Consider the following 25,179-nt stretch of genomic DNA (forward strand, 5'->3'; position numbering starts at 1 on the left):
GGACACCAGGAATATCAGTGCTGGGACATGGAAAACAGGCATGTCTTACACAAGTCTGGTTCATCAAAACTTCCTCTTCCACAACCTCCTTCTCTTCACTGACACCACAATATTGTGCAGCAGTGCTGTTGTAGTTGTCACTGTGTCCAACCATACCTTAACATTCTTTCAAGAGGTTCGACATATTGTCTGCCATTATTTTATTTTATTGGAAACTGTTTCTTTTCAACTTGTCCTTTTTTCAGTGTAAATGAGAAGTTACCAACCACTTCATAAGATATTTTGTTTATTTTTTATATCCGCACATTAAAATCAATACATCATAATGAAACATTTATGAACAGAATTGTTTTATGACCGAGAACGTCTCGATTACAGAGTGGGCAAGATATTATTGCTGGAACATAAGACATCATTAAAATAGTCAACGTGACTGCAGTGGTTCAACCTTAATGTTATGAAGTGACGAGAATACTTTTTGTGTGCAAAAACAAAACAAAAATAATGACTTTATTCAACAATATCTTCTCTTCTGTGTCATTCTCATATGCTGTTTACTTTCAGCACTTCCAGGTTCCACGTCACAACGCGACTCAGTAATGGCCCAGTAACAGCAAACAAAAACCCATCACTTCACTTCAGAAGGCCTTTATTATCCCCTGGATTTGTATGGATTATATATATGATGGGTGGATGCTTTTTTTTTTTTGTTTCAAAATGTGGCCCCCCTGTTAACTTTTATTATAAAGCTTGGTAGAGACAGGATATTTTTAAATACATCTCCGATTGTGTTTGTCTGAAAGAACATTACGCTGAATGGACAGTTGTGATAAGTAAATTTACTGAGTATAATGTCAGCATTTGCTATGTTTCTGCTTTGAAAATGTCTATTGGATTTTAGTGATTGAATACTGCTGTAATCAACCTGTCTCCATGTTTTACAGTCCCAATGGCTCTGCTGGTTCTTGAGTGCACTTCCTCTAAGCTACATAAAATACCTGATTCTGTTGAAGAAAACTGTCAAAGATTTTGTAATGAGAAGGAGCGGTTACCAGTGTGCATGAAGTGATTTCTCAATGATGGGTAAGATCCTCTTTTGTCTAAGCAGAGGACAACCTAAGGAAGGGGTTACCACCACTGGGCATCTACACTGAGACAGATACTTGTTAGGCCAAAAGGGGAGCTATGAGAAGTTAAAGCAGTCTGCTAAAAATGTGAGCTCCTCCATACCCGATCACCAGCAACCACATTACTTGGGTGGCTTGTTTTTCATTGTGACCACAAGGGTCCACAACTTCATGCAACCATACCAGGTGACACACCAAACCGACACTCCACAGATGACGGCCAAGTAGCACGTCCATTCTGCGCCTGCGTAAGATGAAATTCCTTTCCGAACCAGCAGGTGGAAGTAGCTGAGCAGCCAATCAGAATGATCAGATGGCCAGACTGACCGACAAGCTCTGACGCCGATTCAACATGTCGAATCGGATGAAAAAAAGCAGACGAGGACCAACTTCAGCCGACGGTGCGGAACACACTGAGAAAACTTGGACAATGGACATGGACAAAAACTGCCCGATGGCCGACCGTCAACTTGGTGTGTTTCTGCCTTTATAAGTAACACTGAAGCAGTGATTAAAGTTAATTAGGTAATTAAGTGATTGAGTGATGATTGAGCATTATTGAAGATACCTGATGATAACAAGCAGAATCACTGAAGAAAAGAGAAACACAAGAACTACAACTAAATTCAGTCACAGCCTTAGATGAAATCAACTGAAGATAAAAGACATTAAGTCAGTGATGAGCTGAGAAACACTGATGTTATGCTGCTTGTTGCTTTATTTAAAGGCAGTAACTGTGGAGTTGCTGATGTAGTCAAGTCAAGTCACCTTTATTTATATAGCACTTTTTACAATGCAGATTGTGTCAAAGCAGCTTTACAGTGATAACTGATATATAATTTTGGCTGCACAGCAGCTCTTAAAGAAAATGGTGTCAGTATCCATCTTAAGTACATCCAGTGTTGTTTCATTCCGATGTAAGAATCAATAGTTATTAATTTAGTTAATTTATCTATATCAGCACTGGAGTAAACAGTAATGTCATCATCCAGTTCAGTTCGCATACAACAGTGTCAATGGAGGCAGATCAAAACACTGCTGAATATCAAATGTCAAGTGTCCCCAACTAAGCAAGCCAAAGGTGACAGCGGCAAGGAACCCAAACTCCATCAGGTGACATCAGGTGGCAAACAGGTGATTAACATTAATTAACAGGCTTGGAAAACTGGATAATAGACCAGGTAAACCTAGGTAAAGGTCAAGTTGGAATAACCACATTTGGTGCCATGATCCGAATGGAAGTGAAGTTTAATAGACGTAGGCCAGTAAGAGCTGTGCATGTAAACCTCACTCCCCCGATCTCAAGAGGCACTCTAGCGACTAATGCTAGAGGCTGTGGTCTTTACCTATGTGTTTCATATATGTCATATATGTTTCATATAAGGCAATATATTATAAGCACATATATATATATACATATATATATATATATATATATATATATATATATATATATATATATACATCCTCATGATATATTAAGAGGTTTATACCATGTATGAAATACATCACCGTCCACATCATAATATATTAAAAAAATCCAGGCATAAAAATTGAATGATACAATGATTTCATGATACAATTAAGATATAATCAAATTTGTTCTCATTTACCCTTGTTATGGGTCAATATTAATTCACTTTGAATTTTCTTCCAGCAGTTCTCTAAAGCTTTCAAATGTGTTTAAATTATTTTGACCATTTGGTTATTATCTCTTCATCTTCAGCAGAGAAGTATCACTCTGAAACTCTTCACGTGTCACACTATTGGCTGCTCGTTGCAAACTTCACATTTTGATGTGCAAGTGCTTAATAATTTATAATCTGAGGATCAAAGCCTGAGTGGACCTGGACATTTTAAAACTAAGTTTTAATATTTTCTTATAGATTCCACTTCTGACGGTTCTTGTGTAAGACTGCGCTTGTGTAAATTCTTTTCGTTTTGTTATGTGCACATCGTGGACCAGGCCTTGGACACACTTATACACTCACAAGCAAATGGGAACTCAAGACACACACATACATTTGAACATTTAACTACTCGTTATTATATTTCTTAATATACTATATATGGTAAGGTTTGACCTCTGAGTACTATGATTGGATGGTCTGGACATCGTGGATGATTCTGCTTGATCTTGTGTATAAATATAACACTTCTTCCTTAATAATCTTGAGAATGTTGTGGTCTCTTTGTCTGCTTCATCGTTCTCCCGAGATCTCGCCGCTGCTGCCACATAACACGGAGATTGAGACGCCTGTTTCCAACTGATGACTAAAAGATTTGAGATCTGCAGATACTCTACTTGAAAATTAATTCCCCTGACTACAGACTGCAACCTGTGAGTATCAGTTCACACAAGTTCATTTTATATTCATGTAACATATACATTGCAGTTTTTTTTTTTTTTGGTAAGTGGAAAAATTTGTAAAAAGGTGGTCTGTCAATAATCTTCAATGCATTGAGTAATAAGTATAAAAAAGCAACATGCTTTGAGTTTTTTTTTTTTTTTTTTCCTGGGAGTTGGTGATCAATGACAGAAATTTCCATTTTTGGGTGAACTAACCCTTTATACTTTCAGCAAGTATAAAGTACAGACAAAAACACTTGAACACAAATACAGAAAAACAAAGGGACTGGAACAGACTTTGTACAAAAACATGCACAGCTTTGTTCACTTAAAGTAACTAAGATATGTGCAAGTAAAAATAAAGGAAGGGTCTCTTCAGTATGTTCTTAATTAATCACATCTAAACTGCTTTAGTCAGTCAAATGTCAGTAAAGGTGTTTTAATGTATGTATTGTTCACAGGTCATGGAGATTCATCAGTCTGCTGTGATTCTGTTGCTGATTCTGAGTGTTTCATCCTTCACTCACGGACAACCAGACAATATAAAGCCCCGCTATATAAAATTCCTCAATCAGCATTACGGTCCTAGTATGACTGAGCAGAAGTGTACCAGTGAAATCAGAAAGAGAGATATCACTGGAAATGATGATGGCTGCAAACCTGTCAACACCTTCATACAAGCGAATTCAAATGATATCAGAGCAGTTTGTGGCAGAGGAGGAACTCCACAGGGAGGGAACCTGTTTAAGAGCAACCAGCCTTTTCCGGTGATCACATGTAATTTACAAAGTGGGCAGAGACCCCCAAGATGTGAATATAGGGGGAAGAGGTCCACTCGTTACATAGTGTTGGGGTGTGCAGAAGGCTGGCCTGTACATTATGAAGAAGGCATACCTGATACGAAGAAGACAGGCTGAAAAGAGCCTCATGGAGCTTTAATGTTAAAAATAATTTTTTTAAGTTAATTTTCTGCACTTCTTCATGCAAGTCTCTGTGTGTAATCGTTCTTATGTGCACGAATCAGCTAGTGTAATGAACCTTTAATCACTCTGTTAACACTTTTAATGAAAGTAGTGAATGAGCGAAAACAGATGAGGGAAGAAAGATGCAGATGTTTTTCTACCTATCTGTAATCTTCAATAAAACTTCTCTACTACCCATAAACTTGTCTGATTGATTGTCTTGCATCTCAACAAGACTAGTTTTAAGGAAAAATACCCATTTATTTCAATACCTTCATGATATAGGAATGAAAAAGTCCAAACATGGTCATCTTGGGGCTCCACACATATACATAGTGTACATTAAAAAACAGTTGTGTGATGAAACTTGTTTTACTTGTTTATTACTTGCTACTTGTTTATTTGTTTTGTTTTTATACACTATAGTCAACATTTGAAGTGGATCAAAAGTTTAATCAAAGCTGTCCTAAAACCTTCTTCTTTGGACAACTTAGTTCTTAGGACAACTTTGATGAACTTTTTTGATCCTCTTCAAATGTTGACTACTGTACTTCATAACATTAGCTCATAGACATTTCTATCAATCTGTGATATTTTACAGATAAATGTAGATCAGTAAACTGAGGCCATGAGGCCTTCACATGTCACTTTCACTTTCACTTTTCAACACGGTGTACGTTGTGGCCATCTAGTGGTCATAAAGATGAATAGCACCCAAACTGCTGTGTTTTTCTTTCAACCTGGTTATAAATTAGATTTTATTGTACATAAATAATGGTTATTGACAAAGTGATGAATTTGTGTTAGTGAACTGACACTAAAGAAAATTAAACATAGATGCATAATCTGCGATCTGTCTATTCAAGCTCTAACCAGTCCGTTGACTGTTATTTCATAAGCAAAGTTTATTTGGGCTTTATAGGCTATATAAATTACAATATTGAAACACATTATAATGCATTATAATGTATAATGTATAATATAGTACATTATAATGCATTATAATGTACTATAATGTAAGTTAAAAGGTGCTGGGATTTGCTTTTGAATCAGAAATAGTCTGAAATAGTCATGATTTTGCTGGGACGAAAGAAGCTTCAGAGGTTATTGATCATATGCTTTTGGCAAAACAAATAAAGATCAACAAGACAAGGTCACGCTGTGTAAACATAAACCTAAAGTCTTTCATTTTGCAGTCTTTGTTTATGATTTTTACCTCTCTTTATTCTCATCTGTGGTTCAAATATTCAGTGTTGGTTCTGGGAACATAAAAAATGTCCAGTTTTCTTGATGTTACAGGAATGTTTTTATGAGGTATAATGTTCCTCAAATGTTCTTTCAACTTAATTTTGATTTAAAATTCAACATTCCAAGAACATGAAATTGTCTAGTTTCCTTAATGTTAGTAGAATGTTATTTAAAGGTTAGTATGATGTTCCTGAAACATTCTTTCAATCATTCAAACACCTGCTGTATGCAAACACTGAAAGAAAGAGAAATAAGAACTGTAAGATAAATCTAATCAGACTTTTCTTTCTCTGTTCTCCCTGTTTTCTCTCTCCTGGTCTTTAAGGCTGCAACGGTGAATGGAGAAGAGTTGTTATTGTTTCATAACACAAATGTACACTATGTATATGTGTGTGTGTTTCTTGGAAAGCAGCCAAGAAAGGGTCCCTGCTTTTTGTATTGAATAATAGATAAGGTCTTCCTGGAGCCCCAAGTTGACCGTGTTTGGACTTGTTTTTCTGTATGTACCACATTCCTATCATGAAGGTATAGTCTCATTGGACAGTTGCTACACCACCCCTTGAACATGTGTAAAAGCCATGTACAGAAGTAATATTGAGAGAAGGTTTTGTGAAAGGATTGGCTTCATGTTCATGACTCTTTCCCATAGGCCTATGCATTCAATGAGTGCACTGATAAAGCAGATCAACACATCTGTTTTAGTAACAGACAAATTACTGCATTAAAGTGGTTTAAAAAACTGTTTTTTTTGTTTTTGTTTTTGTAATTTCTGACTTTACTGCATTACTGCAAAGTACAAATCTCAACCAATGTGATAAAGGTCATTTGTAACACCACTGTTGCATTTTAGAAGCTGAATGTTGATGTCTGTGAATGAATAAATAACACTGTTATTGTTAACTTTAAAACATGTCTTTTGTCATTCATACACTCACAGACATCACCATTCAGCATAAAAAACACAACAATGGTGAGCTGCTTCATGCCAGCATACAAAATGCATTCATGGCTCCCAGCATGCATTGCGGCATGAATAAATTATGCAGCTGAATTATTTTTCTATTGTCACACTTGTTGAGGTTTGAATGATGAGTGCTGATGTCTAAGTGTGTCGTATTTAGTATTTGTCAATCTTGAAAATGTACTAAAGCACTTCAGTTTTACATCATGTCATTTGAGTTCATTATTTTTTTTTCAAATTACACTCCAATTCTAAATTTAAGCAATGCAGTCATATTGATCCTCTTTATCAATGCATAAATATTTTTGAAAAAAACATGCAATTTGCTGATAAAGAAGCAACTCAACAAAAGTCAAGGGTCAAGAGCTCAACTAAAGCAAACACTGATCTCAATTATGGTGACCTCAAACTAAACATTTTCAATAACACTTCATCATCTAAACCTCTGGTAATTCTCAGTAAGATCTTCTGTAGACGTGTGACAGAAATAAAGTCAGTCTGGTTAGTAATAAGTGAAGCTGGTAATGCTGTTTGTGGAGTTGTTGAATCCGATCTTCAGAGATTTCATGTCTTTTATCTTCAGTTCATCTAAGGCTGTGGCTGAAGAAAGTTGTAGTTTGTGTTCTTATTTCTCTTTCTTTCAGTGTTTGTTCACAGCAGGTGTTTGAATGATTGAAAGAATGTTTCAGGAACATCATACTAACCTTTAAATAACATTCTACTAACATTAAGGAAATTTGACATTTTCATGTTCTTGGAATGTTACAAATCAACATTCCTACAATGTGGAATTTTAAATCAAAATTAAATTGAAAGAACGTTTGAGGAACATCATTCCTTATAAAAACGTTCCTGGAACGTCAAGAAAACTGGATGTTTTTAATGTTCCCAGAACCAACACTGAATATTTAGAGAACGTTCGTATAACAAAATTCTGTTAGATAGATATATTTTTGTACGTTTTTAAGATCTGAGTTGTTTGTCACTGGTTTTTGAGATCAACAAATCATCAATAAACCAACATTTATGAACAGGATTGTTTAAAGACAATTTTTCAAGTGGTACTGTGGTATATCACACCACTGTGTCAAAAAAACATTTGAAATGTGCTTTTTATTTTACCATCTTCTACATCTCATTTCTGATCTGCTTTGTGTGTCTAATCATTTGACTCTTAATACATTGCCCACACTCTTACATTCACTGTGAAAGACACAAACAGACAATTCACATGCTAGCGACACTTCAGTTTGGTCATATGTGCTACTTGATCTGACAACCACCGATTTAGAGCAAAACAATCAAATCAACGTGTGCATCACGACAGGATATTTTAGATCATTTAAAAACCCAGCCAAAGGAGTTCAGGTGTGGTAGAAACTCAAAACATCATTACTGCTTTCCTTCTTAAATATTTGCAAATAACAAATAAGAGTGATAGAATTCCTGTCAAACAGTTACATTGGCCAAGGGCATGTTTGCACTGGCCAGTGTTCAAAGATCACGTTAGGTTTGCAATAAAAACTCCAGCGATACTGACGGACAGCAGTGAAGTCTAAACTCGTGTTTGGAGCAAATTTCGTCAGTATTTTGTGGAGTTTGTTCATTACCAAGCTGCTTACTCTAAAGCCTTCAGGCAAAAGAAGACAACTGTTGGAACAAAATACTAATTTACTCAGAACAACAAGGTAAGAACTTTAGAACTTTACTCTGGAATTATAAGACTGGAACTGGAACGGTCTATGTACAAAAACATGCATAACTGGTTTAACGTAAAGTAACTAAGATATGTGCAAGTAAAAATAAAGGAAGGGTCTCTTCAGTATGTTCTTAATTAATCATATCTAAACTGCTTTAGTCAGTCAAATGTCAGTAAAGGTGCTTTAATGTATGTATTGTTCACAGGTCATGGAGATTCATCAGTCTGCTGTGATTCTGTTGCTGATCTTCAGTGTTTCATCCTTCACTCACGGACAACCACCAGCACATATAAAGCCCCGCTATGAAAAATTCCTCAAACAGCATTACAATCCTGATATGACCGTGCAGAAGTGTGACACTGTAATCCGTGCAAATAGAGATTTTATTCACAGTGAAACTGAAAATGGCTGCAAAAAAATCAACTCCTTCATACAAGCAAATTCAAATGATATTAAAGCAGTTTGTGGAAGAGCAGGAAAACCGTACCACAATATGGTTGCGAGCACCAAGCCTTTTTCTGTGGTCACCTGCAAATTACACAGCGGGGATACACACCCAAACTGTAAATACAGAGGGGTCCGGGACACTCGTTATATAGTGTTGGCGTGTGAACATGGCTGGCCTGTACATTATGATGAAGGCATATATAAGCCTAATGGAAGCTAAATACACGCTTAATAGAGCCTTGCAGTGCTTCACAATATATTTCTAATCATTTGTTCACTTCTCCTTTTTAGTCATTCTTTGTTTTTGAAGTGCAAAAAAAAAAAAAAAAAAAGAAATCAGTGAGTCCTCATTTAGAGGTTAACATGCTGTCAGTAGTTTTTAACCAGTTCTTCACGTGTGCTGTAAACATGACAAACACAGTTTGAGAACAAAGTCTATCAATGACGCACAGCTGTGAACATGAACACAATACATTCATACATGTACTTAAGCATAATTAAGCAAAATTAAAAAACGTTTTTATTTCCTTTTAACAGCATAATTTCAAGTTTAAGTTAAAAGGAAATGTACTTTTCTGTCTTTATGAAACTCTGATATGAATGAGAATATTGTCACTGTCTCTCATCATTTACCTCGAGTATAATGTTAAAAATAACTGTACAGTATTTCCTTAAGTTTATGGTATATTCTGCACATCTTCATGCATGTCTCTGTGTCTATCACTCTGTTAATACTTTCTGAGCATTAAAAGCTTTTTTAATGGGAGTAGTGAATGAGCAAAAACAGATGAGGGAAGAAAGATGCAGATGTTTTTCCACCCGTCTGTAATCCTCAATAAAACTTCTCTACTACCCTTAAACTCGTCTGTCTGATTGTTTTGCATCTCAACAACACCAGTTTGAGGATAATTAGAGTTTTAGATGTTGATGTTTGTTTGAAAATGTTTAGTTTGAGGTCACCATCATGGAGATCAGTGTTTGCTTTAGTTGGGCTCTTGACCCTTAACTTTTGAGTTTATCAGTAATTGTGTTTACAGAAAACATTTCTGCATTAATAAAGCAGAATATACGTTTGGACCAGAGCTTTCCAGACATAGATTAGCATGACTTTCATTTATTTGTTGTTCATTGGCATTTAGTTCCTGATCTCAAACTATGTTTTGAGTACAGGCACATCTTTTCAGAAATAACGGCCACGACGCAAGCTTAATTTCTGTGGACAGTAAACCCGCCTCCGATTAAACTGGCTTGACGAAAGTTGTTAGCCTGCTGTACTGGGCCTGAGCGCACTATGAGTTTGACTTGTTCAGCGGAAGGACTGCCAATATGTACATTTATTATCATTCATTGTTATATATTCACGTAACAACTCACAATGTACAGTGGAGAAGAATACCCCTTCCCTTTTGTCTAAGATGCTTTCAAATGATCCTGTAATCCCCCTGAGGGATACGATTATGCTGCTTTAGAAACACCAGATGACGCCAATCATCAAGTAAATAAGTATCATAAAAGTGATGAAGTACGGTGCAAATATCAGTAAACCCCTTTATCAGCCGTTGTTGCCGTAGCCACCGGTGTTGCAATGGAATGTTCTATTGAGTGTTGCTTCTTAGTGTATATTCTTTGCCTTGATTAGCTGGTTCAGGTGTGTTTAATTGGGGTTGGAGCTAAACTCTGCAGGACTGTGACCCTCCAGGACCGAGTTTGGAGACCCCTGGCTTGGATGAATGAAGCTTCGGACGTCATTGATCACATGCTTTTGGCTAAACGATCAAGCTCAGCAAGATGAGGTCATCCTAAAGTCTTGCATGTTGCAGTCTTTGTTTATAATATTCACTTCTCTTTATTCTGATCTGTGGTTCAGGTGATTTCAATTTTATATTATGGGATGGGTTTTATTCCTTTTGCTGTTAGCCTATATTATTAGCATATATGTGTGTTGTTTGTCACTGGCTTTGATTATATTGCCCCTTAGCCTCTTCACTGATCTTGTGGAGTTTGTTTCTCTCCTTTTGCAATGAAGTAGACACAAAGGACTAACTTTGATCTTTGTTTTTAATTATAATATGTTCATATTGGAGCCGCACTGTATTTAAAAGGCTTGCACTTTAAAAAACTTGTGAAAACAATGTAATGTGTAATAATGTGTCCCAACTTGTCCTTTACTGTTTCATCAGTCACTCTTCATCATCTGCCTTTGTTCCCATCGAATGGAAACTGTCTTGGCAAACAACCAATACACATTTGATTCATAAATCATTTTATACAGTTGGCCAAATCAAGCGAGAGGTCACATTTTAACTGACTGTCTGAATGTCTTGTGAGATGGAATAAAAACAGCCCTTGTCTGAGCGTGCAGATTGAGGCTACAGTAAAGTGATGTTAGGCAGATGAAGAAATTATCTCATTAATTATTGCACTGTGGATTAGAATCTTTACATGAGAGGGAGAAATGTGTTCTTACTGCAGATGATACATTTGAGCAGTGTTGGTGTGAGACTGAATTTGTACCATTTAAAGGTGGGACGTCCTGTTCTGACACATGGTCACAGGAGCACATGGTGTGAGAAGAAGGCAATATTATTTGCTTTAGTAATCTTATTTAAAACGACATGAACTGTACATAAAAAATGTGCATTAATCCATTAACGCAGACTTTAATGTCATTTAAATGTACATTATAGTAACAATAAAATCAAACTTATTTGTAGAAAAAATAGAAGAAAAAAATTGTAGAAAAAGTGCATTTATTGTGTCAGAACAAATACAAAAAGTTCTTTTGAGTAATAACAAGGCATGTACACTTTTTTCAGTGCATCATGGAGATCAGTGTTTGCTTTAGTTGAGCTCTTGACCCTTGACTTTTGTTGAGGTGCTTCTTTTTCAGCAATTGCAGGTGTTTTCACTGCCAACCCACAATTATGTTCAAACACCATGAAAAAATGAATTTTGAATAAATTGCATAAATTTATTTGTTCTGTTGAACACAAAAGAAGATACAACAAAAAATACTGATGCAACTTCCTACATAAGTTTAGACCACAAGCTGAAAAAAAAAAATGAAAAAAAAGGCAGACAAGTAATATGGCCTAACATATTAAAAGATCGTTGGACCCAAAAGTGTTGCACAGTGACAACTATGACAGCACTGCTGTACAATATTGTGGTGTTGTTGAGAAGCAAAACAATCAAGCAGACAAGTTTAAGGGTAGTAGAGAAGTTTTATTGAGCATTACAGACAGGTAGAAAAAACATCTGCGTCTTTCATACCTCATCTGTTTTTGCTCATTCACTACCATTAAAAAGTTTTTTTAATGCTTAGAAACAGAGTGATAGACACAGAGACATGCATGAAGATGTGCAGAATATACCATAAACTTAAAGAAACTTATTTTTGAACATTATGCTCATTCAAGGTAAATTATGAGAGACAGTGAAGATATTCTCGTTCATTTCAGAGTCTCATAAAGACAGAGGGGTACATTTCTTTTTGCTTAAGGTGAACTTGTGCTTCTCTTCAAAAAGGTACATAACTTTTTTTTTTCTGATTTTACTCAAATATAATTAGAGATTGTAAGATTTTTTAAAGCACAACAAGCAATGATTGTTTTAAAGTACATGTAGAAATTTTCATATTCACAGCTGTGCTTCATTGACAGAGTTTGCTCTTAAACTTTTCATGTTTACAGAACATGCGAAGAACTAAAACCGCTGCACATTAAACTCTAACTGAGGTCAGGTATTTATTATTATATTATATTTATTTTTGACTTCATGATTGACTCACTGATTTCTGTACTTGAAAAACAAAAAAAGACAGAAAAGGAGATTTAAAGAAATGATCAGCAAGACATTGTGAAGCTCTGAGGTTCTTTTCAGCCTGTCATGGTTCATAATGTACAGGCCAGCCTCTATCACACAGCAACACAATCTTTCTAGTGTAACTCCTCCCAGAATATTGACAGTTTGGATAATACGTCCCACCACTTGATGTACACTTGACTACAAAAAATGGTTGGTTGCTCTCAAACAGGTCCCCACCCTGTGGAGTTCCTCCTCTGCCACAAACTTCATTAATTTGATGTTCATTTGCTGCTATGAAGGAGTTGACAGGTTTGCACTGACGACCATTTACATTGATGCGTCTGCTTTTGATTACTCTGGTACACATATCTTCAGTCATATATGGATCCACATGCTGATTGCGGAATTTTTCATAGCGTTGCCTTATATCTGCTGGTTGTCCGTGAGTGAAGGATGAAACACTCAAGATCAGCAGCAGAATCACAGCAGACTGATGAATCTCCATGACCTGTGAACAATACATACATTAAAACACCTTTACTGACATTTGACCAGAGGTGGGTAATCCAGGGGCCAGAGAGGAAAAGTCCTGCCATATTTTTATTCCACCCACTGAAGCATTAATGAGATAATTAAGTGATTAATTGAGTGATGATTGAGCATTATTGAAGACACCTGATGATAACAAGCAGAATCACCAAAGGAGAAATTCACAATTTTTAAGTTACCATCATCGAGGTCAGGGTTTGTTTTAGTTGAGCTCTTGACCATTGACTTTTTAATATTAGATTTTGTTTGGGCAGTTTTAACTGCATTAAAACCAACTAAACAAGCAAAGTGAAAAGATGATCAGGTGTTGTTGGTATGTTTTCACATAATCATTATTTGACCTGAATCACCGAACTCATTTAGAGCCCAATCTCTGAGTTAGATTTACATTATTGATTACAGCAGAACTGTGATTCTACAGCACAAGATCAGCTGTATCAACATATATATTTTTTTAAAGTTGTGTTTAAAAAAATTCATTTAGACACACAGAGATCAAGAATCATCCTGTGAATCTCAACAGTGGTGGCCATCATAAAGCATGTTGCAGTGCATTCTGGGTGCCACCAATCAAAATTCATTCATGCCTCCCATCATGCATTGCTGCATGAATAAATTATGAGCTTAATTGTCTTAGTAATTTTCTTTACTCTCACTATTAAAATTTTGCTATTTTTCTGTGACTTTTTAGTAGCTTGTTTTCTAATGTTCAGAGTTTTTGTGATAAGGACAACTTAAAAAAAAAAATAAAAAAATCTGTATTATAAAAGCTGATCTTGTGCTGTAGAATCACAGTGCTGCTGTAATCAATAATGTAAATCTAACTCAGAGATTGGGCTCTAAATAAGTTCAGTGATTCAGATCAAATAATGATTATGTGAAAACATAACCAACACCACCTGATCATCTTTTAACTTTGTTTGTTTGGTTGGTTTTAATGCAGTTAAAACTGCCCAAACAAAATCTAACATTAAAAAGGCAAGGGTCAAGAGCTCAACTAAAACAAACCCTGACCTCGATGATGGTCACTTAAAAATTGTGATTTTCTCCTTTGGTGATTCTGCTTGTTATCATCAGGTGTCTTCAATAATGCTCAATCATCACTCAATTAATAACTTATTTATCTCATTAATGCTTCAGTGGATGAGATAAAAATATGGCAGGACTTTTACTCTCTGACCCCTGGATTACCCACCTCTGCATTTGACTGACTAAAGCAGTGTAGACATGATTAATTAAGAAAATACTTAATAAAATAAATTATTGGACTCTTCATTTGTTTTTACTTCCACATTACTAGCTTTTTCATACATACACAGTTCCAGACCTGCATTTTCTTTGTATATATTATACTTAATGAATAAAGTTCTTACCTTGTTGTTCTGGGTAAATGAATATTTTGTTCTAACAGTTGTCTTCTTTTGCCTGAAGGCTTAATGGTATCAACAGCACAGTAATGAACAAACCCCAGAAAATACTGATGAAACTTCCTCCAATTTCACTGTAGTCCTTCAGTACCTCTGGAGTATTTATTGCAAACCGAATGTGACCTTTAAACACTGGACAGTGCAAACTTGACTGTGATTGATGGGAATCATCACCCTTATTTGCTATTCGCAAATATTCAAAAAGGAAAACAATGATGTTTCAAAGTCCAGGTTCTACACACCCGAACTTCTTCACCTGAAAAAATCCTTGGTTATTTTTTCTAAAGTCCTGTGTTGAGCCTTTTGGGTCATTTATGGGGGATTACTTTTCCAGTGTTTGGGTAGTTTTTGTCTTACCCAGATTCTGAGTGAGACATAATCCAACATAATGGGTTAATTGATTTTTTTATTGCGGGCTTTCTGCGACCTCTTCAGGAGAGAGCAGTGCAACTCCTTCAAATTGGTGCATGTCTTCGGTAAAATACAGGTTTGTGTACATTTTTTATTTTATCTATGAATCAGGCACGTGCACAGGTAGGACTCAACCTGTGCAGAGCACATGCCCTTTTTGTCCTTTCACTCCGAAGAGGCGTTTTATTTTATTTATTTATTTTCTTCAATAAATCAATGCTATTGGTCACTGTTTACGTCTGTCTGTCTGATTTACAAATATATTTAGCCTAATAAAAGTATTAAAACGAGCTTGTGACAAAATCTTTTTGGATCCGCTCAAACTGTCAGTCAAACCTCTTAACTCCGCCCCCTGAGTGCAGTGAACTGAACTTTCGGGGGCTTTTTCAGTTTCAGCACATGCCCCTCAAAATGTCTGTGCACGGCCCTGCTATGAATACATTATTATGCTGTATATCATTTAATTTTATGCAAAGCTACATACGGCACTCTATGTTAGTCACCTATACGAGTGTCGCATGACATGCGTCAGTCTTTTCGTGTGATGGAAACATTTGATGCCTTGCATACAATTTTATGATGTTATTCAAAAAGATACAGAATATAAAGTATGTTCTCAGATGTCAGTGAACAGAAAGAGACAACACAGGTAATGTAGTTATTAAGGTTTATTTATGCAGGTGGCAGAGAGCGGGTGAAACAAACACCCACATAACAATGTTTTTCTGGCCCAGCTCTGGTTCACACAGCCCCTTTCTCACAGCCCACATGGCGCAAAGAATGACAGCCGTGACAGACAGAGTGGCACAGATCTGGATTAAAGGGGTTATGAACTGCATTATTGTTTTATAATGTTTCCTGGGGTGCAATTATAATGTTAGTATGCTTTTAACATCCAAAATTGTCATAATTTAGAAATAAAAGCCATTTTTCCTACCCTTATTTTAGCCTTCTGGTTTGAACGCTCTGTTTTAAGGGATGTGTCTTTTGTGTGACTTCAGTGTAAATGCCCACTGTTGTGATATGATAAAATCTTTGCATTTGAAATAGCCAAGTATTACTCTCCTTTTTAGCATGTTTTACTATTACAGCTCTCAAGATTAACTAATAGTGAAAAGTGCTGCATTACATTTAGATCTATGGCACACTGAAAAAAATGTTTTTTGTTGCTTGTTCAAATTACTTAATTAAAATGAGTTAAAGGGTTAGTTCACCCAAAAATGAAAATAATTTATTTCTCACCCTCATGTCTTTCTACAACCGTAAGAACTTTTTTCATCTTCGGAACTCAATTTAGGATATTTTTGATTAAATTAAATCTGATGGCTCAGTGAGGTCTCTATTGCCAGCAATGTCACTAAACCTCTCAATATCCAGAAAACAAATAAAGATATATTTTAAAAAGGTTCATATGAGTCAGAGTTGGACATTCCAGGGGTCAGAAAGGAAAAGTCCTGCCATATTTCCACCAACTGAAGCAGTGTTAAAGTTAATAAGATAAATAAGTGATTAATTGAGTGATGATTGAGCATTATTGAAGACACCTGATGATAACAAGCAGAATCACCAAAGGAGAAAAATCTAAAAATATTTAGTCACCATTTTGGAGATGAGTGTTTGATTTAGTTGAGCTCTTGACCCTCAGTTTTTCATATTATTTTTTGTTTGGCTACTGTAACTGAGTTATAACAGCCAGATAAACAAACAAAAAAGATGATCTTTTGGTGGTTTTTACATAAACATTTTTTGAGATCATTTAGAGCCTAATCTCTGAGTTAGATTTACATTATTGATTACAGCTGCACTGTGATTCTACAACACAAGACCAGCTTTTACATCAAAATCCAAAAGATTTCTCAAAAGTTTTGATTTATAGTCTCTTTCATTTAGAGACATAGACATCAAGAATCATCCTGTGAATCTCAACAGTGGTGGCCATCATAAAGCATGTTGCAGTGCATTCTGGGAGCCTCCAATCAAAATTCATCCATGGCTCCCATCATGATTTGCTGCATGAATAAATTATGAGCTGAATTGTCTTAGTAATTTCCTTTATTCTCACTATTTTATTTTTTGCTGTTTTTCTGTGACTTTTTAGTAGCTTGTTTTCTAATGTTCAGAGTTGATCTGTTGATCAGAATATGTTGTCACCATTTTTGAGATTCATACGTTGATTCTTGATGTCTGTGTGTGCCTAACCAAAAAGTATGTATTTTATTTATTTATTTTAAGAAATCCTTTGGATTGTAATGATAAAGCTGATTTTCTGCTGTATAATCACAGTACTGCTGTAATTCAGTGATTCAGATCAAATAATGATTATGTGAAAACATAACCAACACCACCTGATCATCTTTTCTCTTTGTTTGTCTGGTGGTTATAACTCAGTTACAACAGCCAAACAAAATATAATATTAATATTAAAAAAAAAAAAAAAAAAGGGTAAAGAACCCAACTAAAGCAAACACTGATCTCCAAAAATTGTGATTTTCTCCTTTGGTGATTCTGCTTGTTATCATCAGGTGTCTTCAATAATGGTCAATCATCACTTAATTAATCACTTATTTATCTCATGAATTTTAACACTGCTTCAGTGGGTGGAATAAAAATATGGCAGGACTTTTACTTTCTGACCCCTGGAATGTCCACCTCTGCGAAGTGGTAGGCCACGTAAAATCACAGTGCGGGTCAGCACATGCTGAGGCTCACAGTGCGCAGAAGTCGCCAACTTTCTGCAGAGTCAATAATTACAGACCTCCAAACTTTGTGTGGCCTTCAGATTAGCTCAAGAACAGTGCGTAGAGAGCTACCATCCCATAATATAAAATTAAAATCACAACCACAACCACAGATCAAAATAAAGAGAAGTGAACATTATAAACATGAACATTATAAACAAAGACTGCAACATGCAAAACTTTAGGATGTTTACACAGCGTGACCTTGTCTTATTGAGCTTTATTCTTTTTGCCAAAATCACATGATCAATGACGTCCGAATTAAGCTTTGTTCATCCAAGCGTCCGCATTATAATGTACTATAATATAAGTCAAAAGGTGCTGGGATTTGCTTTTTAATCAGAAATAGTCTAAATTAGTCATGGTTTTCAGGCGAACGCTTGGATGAACGAAGCGTCAGACATCATTGATCACGTGGTTTTGGCAAAACGATCAAGCTCAGCAAGACAAGATCACGCTGTGTAACATCCTAAAGTCGTGCATGTTGCAGTCTTTGTCTATAATGTTCACTTCTCTTTATTTTGATCTGTGGTTCAGGTTATTTCAATTTTATATTACAGAGTGTTGACTTTGAGCGATGTTAACTCACAGTAGCCTGGCTATTTTCTCAAAGATGACAAATATTACCTAGAATGCATTGTTTTAAACAGTATATTTCTGTTTTAATGGAAATGGATTGTTACTGTCAGCTGTTTTTCTACAGCAAGGTCTAACATTGTACTATTTATGTCTCTAAATGCTTTTCTGTACAAAAAACTTCAGATGAGATGCTTGATTGTGTGATTTAAGGAGGTGATCTCTGTGATTCACACCAACATGAGTGAAACTGGTACTACAGACATGACATCACACTAAAATCATAATCTGATCAGATCTCCTATGAATGGCATTGCTTGGTGGTGATCATGCGAAAAAGATATTGAAACGGGGTATTTTTTTTTCTCTCTTCTTTTCTTTGTTTTGGCAAGTTTGGAAGTAAGCTGGCAAGGTACTTAGTTTTCTCCACATCATTACAAAAATAAATGCATATATGAGGTTTTACATGCAGTTTCTTTCTGGTGCATGTTACAGACTATTATGGCTCGCATTCCATAGATTATTTCCATTAAACTAGGATCAAAGTGGATGTGCACATGTCTCTGTGTGTAAAACAGGTACAGTAAACTATCAAAAACAAATAAGCATGCTCACTTTCCAGTCAAAACTGTTTTTCAAATATTTCCCTTGGCTTCATTCCACTGCAGTCAGACACACAGATAAAGATGAATTTCCCGTCAAACAGTTACATTAGCCAAGGTCACGTTTGCACTGTCCAGTGATATTGACGGAAAGTGAAGTCTAAGCAGGGATGCCAGAAAATGTCTGTTTAAAAACAAACAAAAAAATACTGTCAGAAAAAAAAAAAACATAAACTGTAACAATACAGTAATTTCCTACTATTCCTATAAATCTTCTTATAAGCCTATCAAATCTGTTACATTTGGCATACATTAATTGTTAGAATACCGCCATAAACCTCTAAAACACACTGGGGAAAAAAGGCAGCTGTGGTTGCCAGAAATGTACCATACAAAATATGGTAAAAATATTTTAAGTTTTACAGATCTGACCTAATTTTATAGTAAAAACAATATTTCATTAACTGATGTAATGTCTATTTATCAACCTAATGAAGTACTAACATCTGTTTTGATTTTTAATGTACTGACAACCACCAACAAACAACAGCCCTGATTAGCTGGTCCAGGTGTGTTTAATTGGGGTTGGAGGACACTCTGCAGGACATTGGCCCTCCAGGACCAAGTTTGGTCCACTGCATTGCTGGGGTTGCAAAGAGGAAAGCCATCAAGTCCACCATGGACGCTGCAGAAAGGGCCTTCAGATGGCTGTGGCTTAGGACCGGTGCTGCTGTGACAAAAGAAAGAGTGTGTGATGTTGAAAGACTCAAAACACCCAATGACCTCAGGAACATCACTGAAGATATGTCCCAGTGCATCCTAGGATGAATTTTTGATTCATGTTTATAAATGTATATACAGTAAACACACACTGTAAAACTGTGATGTAAAAAAGCAACAAACCATCTTCCATTTAAGCAGCATTATACCATAGAAAACAATGCATTCTGGGTAACACTTGTTGTTTCTGATAAAGTAGCCTACTGCAATATAACTTTGATTTATCAGTGTTCAGAATTGACACTTCCAAATCACACCCTATTCCCTCATTCACTATTCGCTACACTAGTTTACTGATATAGTCCACTTGACAGAGTGAATCCAGACACTGATGAACACCTGCTGTTAACAAGCGGAATCACTGAAGGAAAGAGAAACAAGAAGAACTGAAAAAAGAGAAACACAAGAACTACAACTGACTAATGATCTCAGCAGAGGATGATTAACCAAGTGCACAAACAACATTAACAGCTTCACGTATTACTTATTAGTTTGACTTTATTTCTGTCATAATTATGTCCAAAGAAGTTCTGATTGAGAATTATAAGAGGTTTAGATGATGTTTTATTGATAATAATGGATTCATTTGAAGTCACCGTTGTGGTGAACTGTGTTTGCTTTTGTTTGACTCCTGACCCTTGGCTTTTTTAAAAAAAATCACTTTGTCTTAGGCTGATCATGTGTTTTAAAAGCACATTTGTCAAGAAAACCCAAGCGAAAATGCTGTCAGGTGATGTTGTTTATGAACTGACAGTGACATAATTAACATTGAGTGACCAGATAGACTGATCTCATCCACAGTCTAATTCATATGATGCACTATATTGCCAAACGTATTTGGACACCACTCCGAATCATTGAATTCAGGTGTTCCAATCACTTCCATTGCCACAGATGTATAAAATCAAGCACCTAGGCATGCAGACTGCTTCTGCAAACATTTGTGAAAGAATGGGTCGCTCTCAGGAGCTCAGGGAATTCAAATGTAAAGTTTGGTGCAGGGGGGAATATGGTGTGGGGTTGTTTTTCAGGGGTTGGGCTTGACCCTTAGTTCCAGTGAAAGGAACTCTTAATGCTTCAGCATACAAAGACATTTAGGACAATTTCATGCACCCAACTTTGTGGGAACAGTTTGGGATGAGCAAGTTTGGTGTGGAGGAGCTTGACTGGCTCGCACAGAGTCCTGACCTTAACCCGATAGAACAGCTTTTTGGATGAATTAGAGCGGAGACTGTGAGCCAGGCCTTCTCGCCAACATCACTGCCTGACCTCACAAATGTGCTTCAAGAAGAATGGTCGGAAATTCCCATAAACACACTCCTAAACCTTGTGGAAAGCCTTCCAAGAGGAGTTAAAGCTGTTATGGCTCCAAATGGTGGGCCAACTCCATATTAAACCCTATACGGATAAAGAATGGAATGTTATTAAAGTTCATGTGCACAATAAGGCAGGCATCCCAAATCTTTTGGCAATATCCACAAGTTTCCTACGCCCCATGAGGCCTTGGGAGCGTCTTCCGGTTCGAAGTAAACAAGCTGGACGTGACACTCATTCATTCAACAGTTGACAATCATTCAAGATTTAACGATCCAAACTTGCGAACGTTTGTTTTTTACTTAAAGATTTAAGATTCCGGCATCAATATTTGAACAACGTTTTACAATAAAAAAATGTTACAGTAATACTAATGTATTAATTTATGTCAGGAGTGCACATCAATCATGCTAAATCTTACTGATATTTATATTGACATAAAAAGAAAACACAGACCTATTCAGTTGCGCATGCTTCCATTTATTTGCGATCACAAGAACGCAAAAAACAACTCCACTAAGGCTTTAAATCCGAAGGCTTACATATTTAGAAATATATTGATAACATACCCTATGTTTACATTTTCTGAGCATTTTTATTTATTTTCCTCTAAATTATGCAATGATTGCTATCCGAGGATGTTTGCGCGATCTCTCCGTCTATCTATCCTGATCCTTTCAGCCAGAGCAACGGAGGGAGCTCATGAGAAGACAACAGAGTTATACGAGTTAACCGGAGTGTGTGAATCTGTGAAAGATATGCATTTGTCAGGAATTAACAGGCACAGGGAAGAGACAGATAAAACATTAAACCAAATAAATACACGATTATAATCACATAAGAATTGTCTTCGTTCCTCAAGCAGTCTCTGATATTTTCCATAAACGTGTGTATTTATTTTTGCAATGGTTAACCCTTTGACGCGTACGATCACACCGGTGTGATCAGTCTTTGCTGGCCCCAGGAGCGTACGATCACACCGGTGTGATTAGAACGTTCAGTGCATTACGTGATCAACTGCCAAATTCAAATGTGCGTGCACGCTTTAACTGGCGCTAGACCGGAGACGGATGCGCGCAGCGCTTTTCATATCACAGTGTTTTCAACCAAATAATGTTCATTTCAGGTTTCAGACATTAAATGCACATGAGTATTAACTAAACAATATATTTAGAGTTTGTAAAATACACAATGATGTCTATAGAAGCGGAAATAACAACCCTTTCCATTATAACTTGACAACACGTTTAATTCATATCAGATATACATTGTGAAAGTAACTTAAAAGCTTACTCTATTCTTCCTCAGTTCACTGGCACACTTACTTTCATGTATTTCGGGAGAAGTGGATAAATTCACGGCTTGTAAATCCAACAGATCCGATTCTCTGCGCGGTGCAAACTAACATGGCGGCGCCCATCGCTCATATGGCTCAACTAACGCGATCGTTATAAAGGTGTTTAAACAGCAAAACACATCCACTTGCACATATTTGGCAATCGGAATATTAGATATTTCATGCTATAGTTAACAAATTTGTGAATATTTTGAATAAAAAGGAAAAATTAAATGAATGCAGATCATCATTCATACAGTGCTGCGGTGTGTCACATAAGCGATGACGCGTCACCATGGAAACCATAAAGTGATAAGTTCTAAATAACGGTCGCCTTAAAAAAACTCACGCTGGGGGGTCAGAAAGAATATTTGAAACTTACGTGCGAAAGGGTTAACATAAGTAGCCTTTAGCATGGCATATATGACGGTGGAAACGCGACTGGCTCTGGCACGCATGATACGTTAGGAATAAAATATCACATCATAAGGCTTTGGTGCATCAGTGACATACAGACAGCGAGTTGTTCATGTATTGCAGGGTCAGGGTGCTCTAGTCATGCTAGCAGCATCTCTTGAGATCAGAGGAGTGAGATGTTGTCCCTGAGCACAGCAACGACATCTCTTATAAAGATTTGCAACTCCGTTACACAGGCATCCCAAATCTTTTGGCAATATAGTGTATATTATTAAGTTTTTTTTTTTTGAAAGACATGTGGTTTTATAGCATGAGATCTAGCTATAATATGGTAATCAGTTATGATATAGTCAGCTGCAAAGAACTTTTATTTTGTCTTCATCAGCTAAAAACACATTAAACAACAATCTTTGACTGTAAATTCTACTTTTCCTTTAACCTTTCTAAATTTTAATTTTGTGGGCACTTTAAATCACTTATAACAAAGAAATGCAGAAGGCTTTATTTCCTTTAATACAGATTTTCACAAGCAATTTGACAACAACAAATATCCTTCTGTTGGCATGTACACTACTAAGCATACTGGATCTGAATATATGGAACCCATATATAAAACCCATACTTATTTTACTGTTACTAAACAAAAAGATTTGATTATAATGATCACCAACTAATGAAGAATGCATCATATGCAATAAATAATATTTTGATAATAATATCATTTTATATTAAGCTTTTAATTAAGCGTATAAAATATGTAACCTTGTTTAGTGACATTTTAAATTTGACCTTCACAAACTGAAACATTTTCAGTTTTGCTTTTACAAATGTTTGCCTTCTTGTGAAAATATTTAAAGTCTTTAATAATCTCTTATCTAATCTCGTGTTCTTCAGTGATTGGCTGTTCACTGCAAACATCACACTTTTATTTGCTCATGCCTGAGTATTAAAAGCCAGAGGATCAAAACCTGAGTTAAAGGTGATACCTAAACTTAGCTTAACAGCATTTTTTTTGTGACAGGACTGAAGGCTCTTTCCACAAACTATAGACTGTAAGTATCTCTCATATATATTTCAATAATTGCTGTACACTGCTGTTCTTTTTAAGCAGACAAGAGGTTGATTATCAATAACTGTATTGAGTGAACATTCTAAATCATTATAAATAGTGTTGTCTTGACTCATGTGATGTTGGTGAACGGTCCTGCTCTCAGTATATCATCTTAACTGTTGTTATGAGCAGGGCGAGCAAGAGGGAAGCTGCCTCGTGCCACTCCCTCACGGCTCTCGCCCGCCCTGCTCGTCACAATGTTAGTATCGTAGGAAAGGCAGATACTTCTGGTAAGCAATATAGTAAGAAAGGTGGCAGTCATGAGATATTAATAAGTAAACCACAAATACGACACCCTTTAGTCTAATTATAATAGTCAAATTTTGTTGCATCATGAAATAAACCAGGAATCTGGTTTTGAGTTAAGTGTGAAGAAATACATTTATTAAACATTTAAAACATGTGAGTTAAAAACGGCTCACTATTTGGCAGGTATTGCGTTAAAGTCGGCCTTTTTATTCATGCAGTTATAACTGCTTATTAATGACTTATAATGCATTTATAAATGACTTATTACTCATTAACATAATTTTAATAAATTAATCATTTACACTATGATATTATTGAATCCTGTTAATGTACAAAAATACTGAGGTGCAAATAGTATCTGCCAATATAAAGTATAGATAGCATCTATTTATTATTTAATTCTTATTGCAAAGAACTGATACTTTTACATGGTGTAAATAGAATCTATCTCTATTTTCACCTAGTAGCATGTCGCTAGGAAAATGTGCTATTGGTCACTTAGAGTAAATAGCATTTACAGCTCTTAGTGTAAATTGTGTAACAGATGTGGAAGGACACACTCACACATGGGGATTCTTCAGATTTTTAAATAGAAAAATAGTGACAGTTAACATGTATAACAAAATAAACATGAAAGCAACATACATTTTTTGAATAGAAAGAGTAGAATAAATCAAATTAGCTGAAGACAGTAATGCAGATGAAAACAAAAGTAAAATGAGTTAACAGATTTTTTTTTTTTTTTTTGTGACAGGACTGAAGGATCTTTCCACAAACTATAGACTGTAAGTATCTCTCATATATATTTCAATAATTGCTGTACACTGCTGTTCTTTTTAAGCAGACAAGAGATTGTTTATCAATAACTGTACTGATTGAGCATTCAATAATTGGGTATTGCTGGTCAGCTGGTCAGCTGCCTCGCATCACTCCCTCACGGCTCTCGCCCGCCCTGTTCATCAAAATATTAGTATCGTGGGTAAGGCAGATACTTCTGGTAAGCAATATAGTAAGAAAGGTGGCAGTCATGAGATATTAATATGAAAACCACAAATACAACACCCTTC

The 25,179-nt window shown here is 35.9% G+C and overlaps 4 protein-coding genes across 4 annotated transcripts in view; 3 read left to right on the forward strand and 1 right to left on the reverse strand.

The window, feature by feature from the left end:
• The first annotated feature begins 3,153 nt into the window (after positions 1-3,153).
• On the forward strand, positions 3,154-4,631 carry LOC137029265 (ribonuclease-like 3). Its single transcript, XM_067398837.1, has 2 exons — positions 3,154-3,468; positions 3,939-4,631. The coding sequence occupies exon 2, from the start codon at positions 3,942-3,944 to the stop codon at positions 4,392-4,394; it is 453 nt and encodes a 150-aa protein (XP_067254938.1). The 5' UTR covers positions 3,154-3,468; positions 3,939-3,941; the 3' UTR covers positions 4,395-4,631.
• Positions 4,632-8,201: 3,570 nt separating this feature from the next.
• On the forward strand, positions 8,202-9,131 carry LOC137029266 (ribonuclease-like 3). The gene is made up of 2 exons (XM_067398838.1): positions 8,202-8,336; positions 8,554-9,131. The coding sequence occupies exon 2, from the start codon at positions 8,557-8,559 to the stop codon at positions 9,013-9,015; it is 459 nt and encodes a 152-aa protein (XP_067254939.1). The 5' UTR covers positions 8,202-8,336; positions 8,554-8,556; the 3' UTR covers positions 9,016-9,131.
• The window catches only part of LOC137028198 (ribonuclease-like 3), a 34,860-nt gene continuing 17,901 nt past the window's right edge, over positions 8,221-25,179 (forward strand). Inside the window, exon 1 of the mRNA XM_067396969.1 lies at positions 8,221-8,336. The gene's annotated coding sequence lies outside the window, so the exon portion shown is untranslated. The remainder of the gene's footprint in view (positions 8,337-25,179) is intronic.
• Positions 11,925-14,653, reverse strand: LOC137029267 (ribonuclease-like 3). The gene is made up of 2 exons (XM_067398839.1): positions 14,525-14,653; positions 11,925-13,110 (listed from the first exon to the last, which is right to left on the reverse strand). The coding sequence occupies exon 2, from the start codon at positions 13,105-13,107 to the stop codon at positions 12,682-12,684; it is 426 nt and encodes a 141-aa protein (XP_067254940.1). The 5' UTR covers positions 13,108-13,110; positions 14,525-14,653; the 3' UTR covers positions 11,925-12,681.

Source organism: Chanodichthys erythropterus, chromosome 10 (assembly GCF_024489055.1).
Source record: "Chanodichthys erythropterus isolate Z2021 chromosome 10, ASM2448905v1, whole genome shotgun sequence".
Classification (NCBI taxonomy): domain Eukaryota; kingdom Metazoa; phylum Chordata; class Actinopteri; order Cypriniformes; family Xenocyprididae; genus Chanodichthys; species Chanodichthys erythropterus.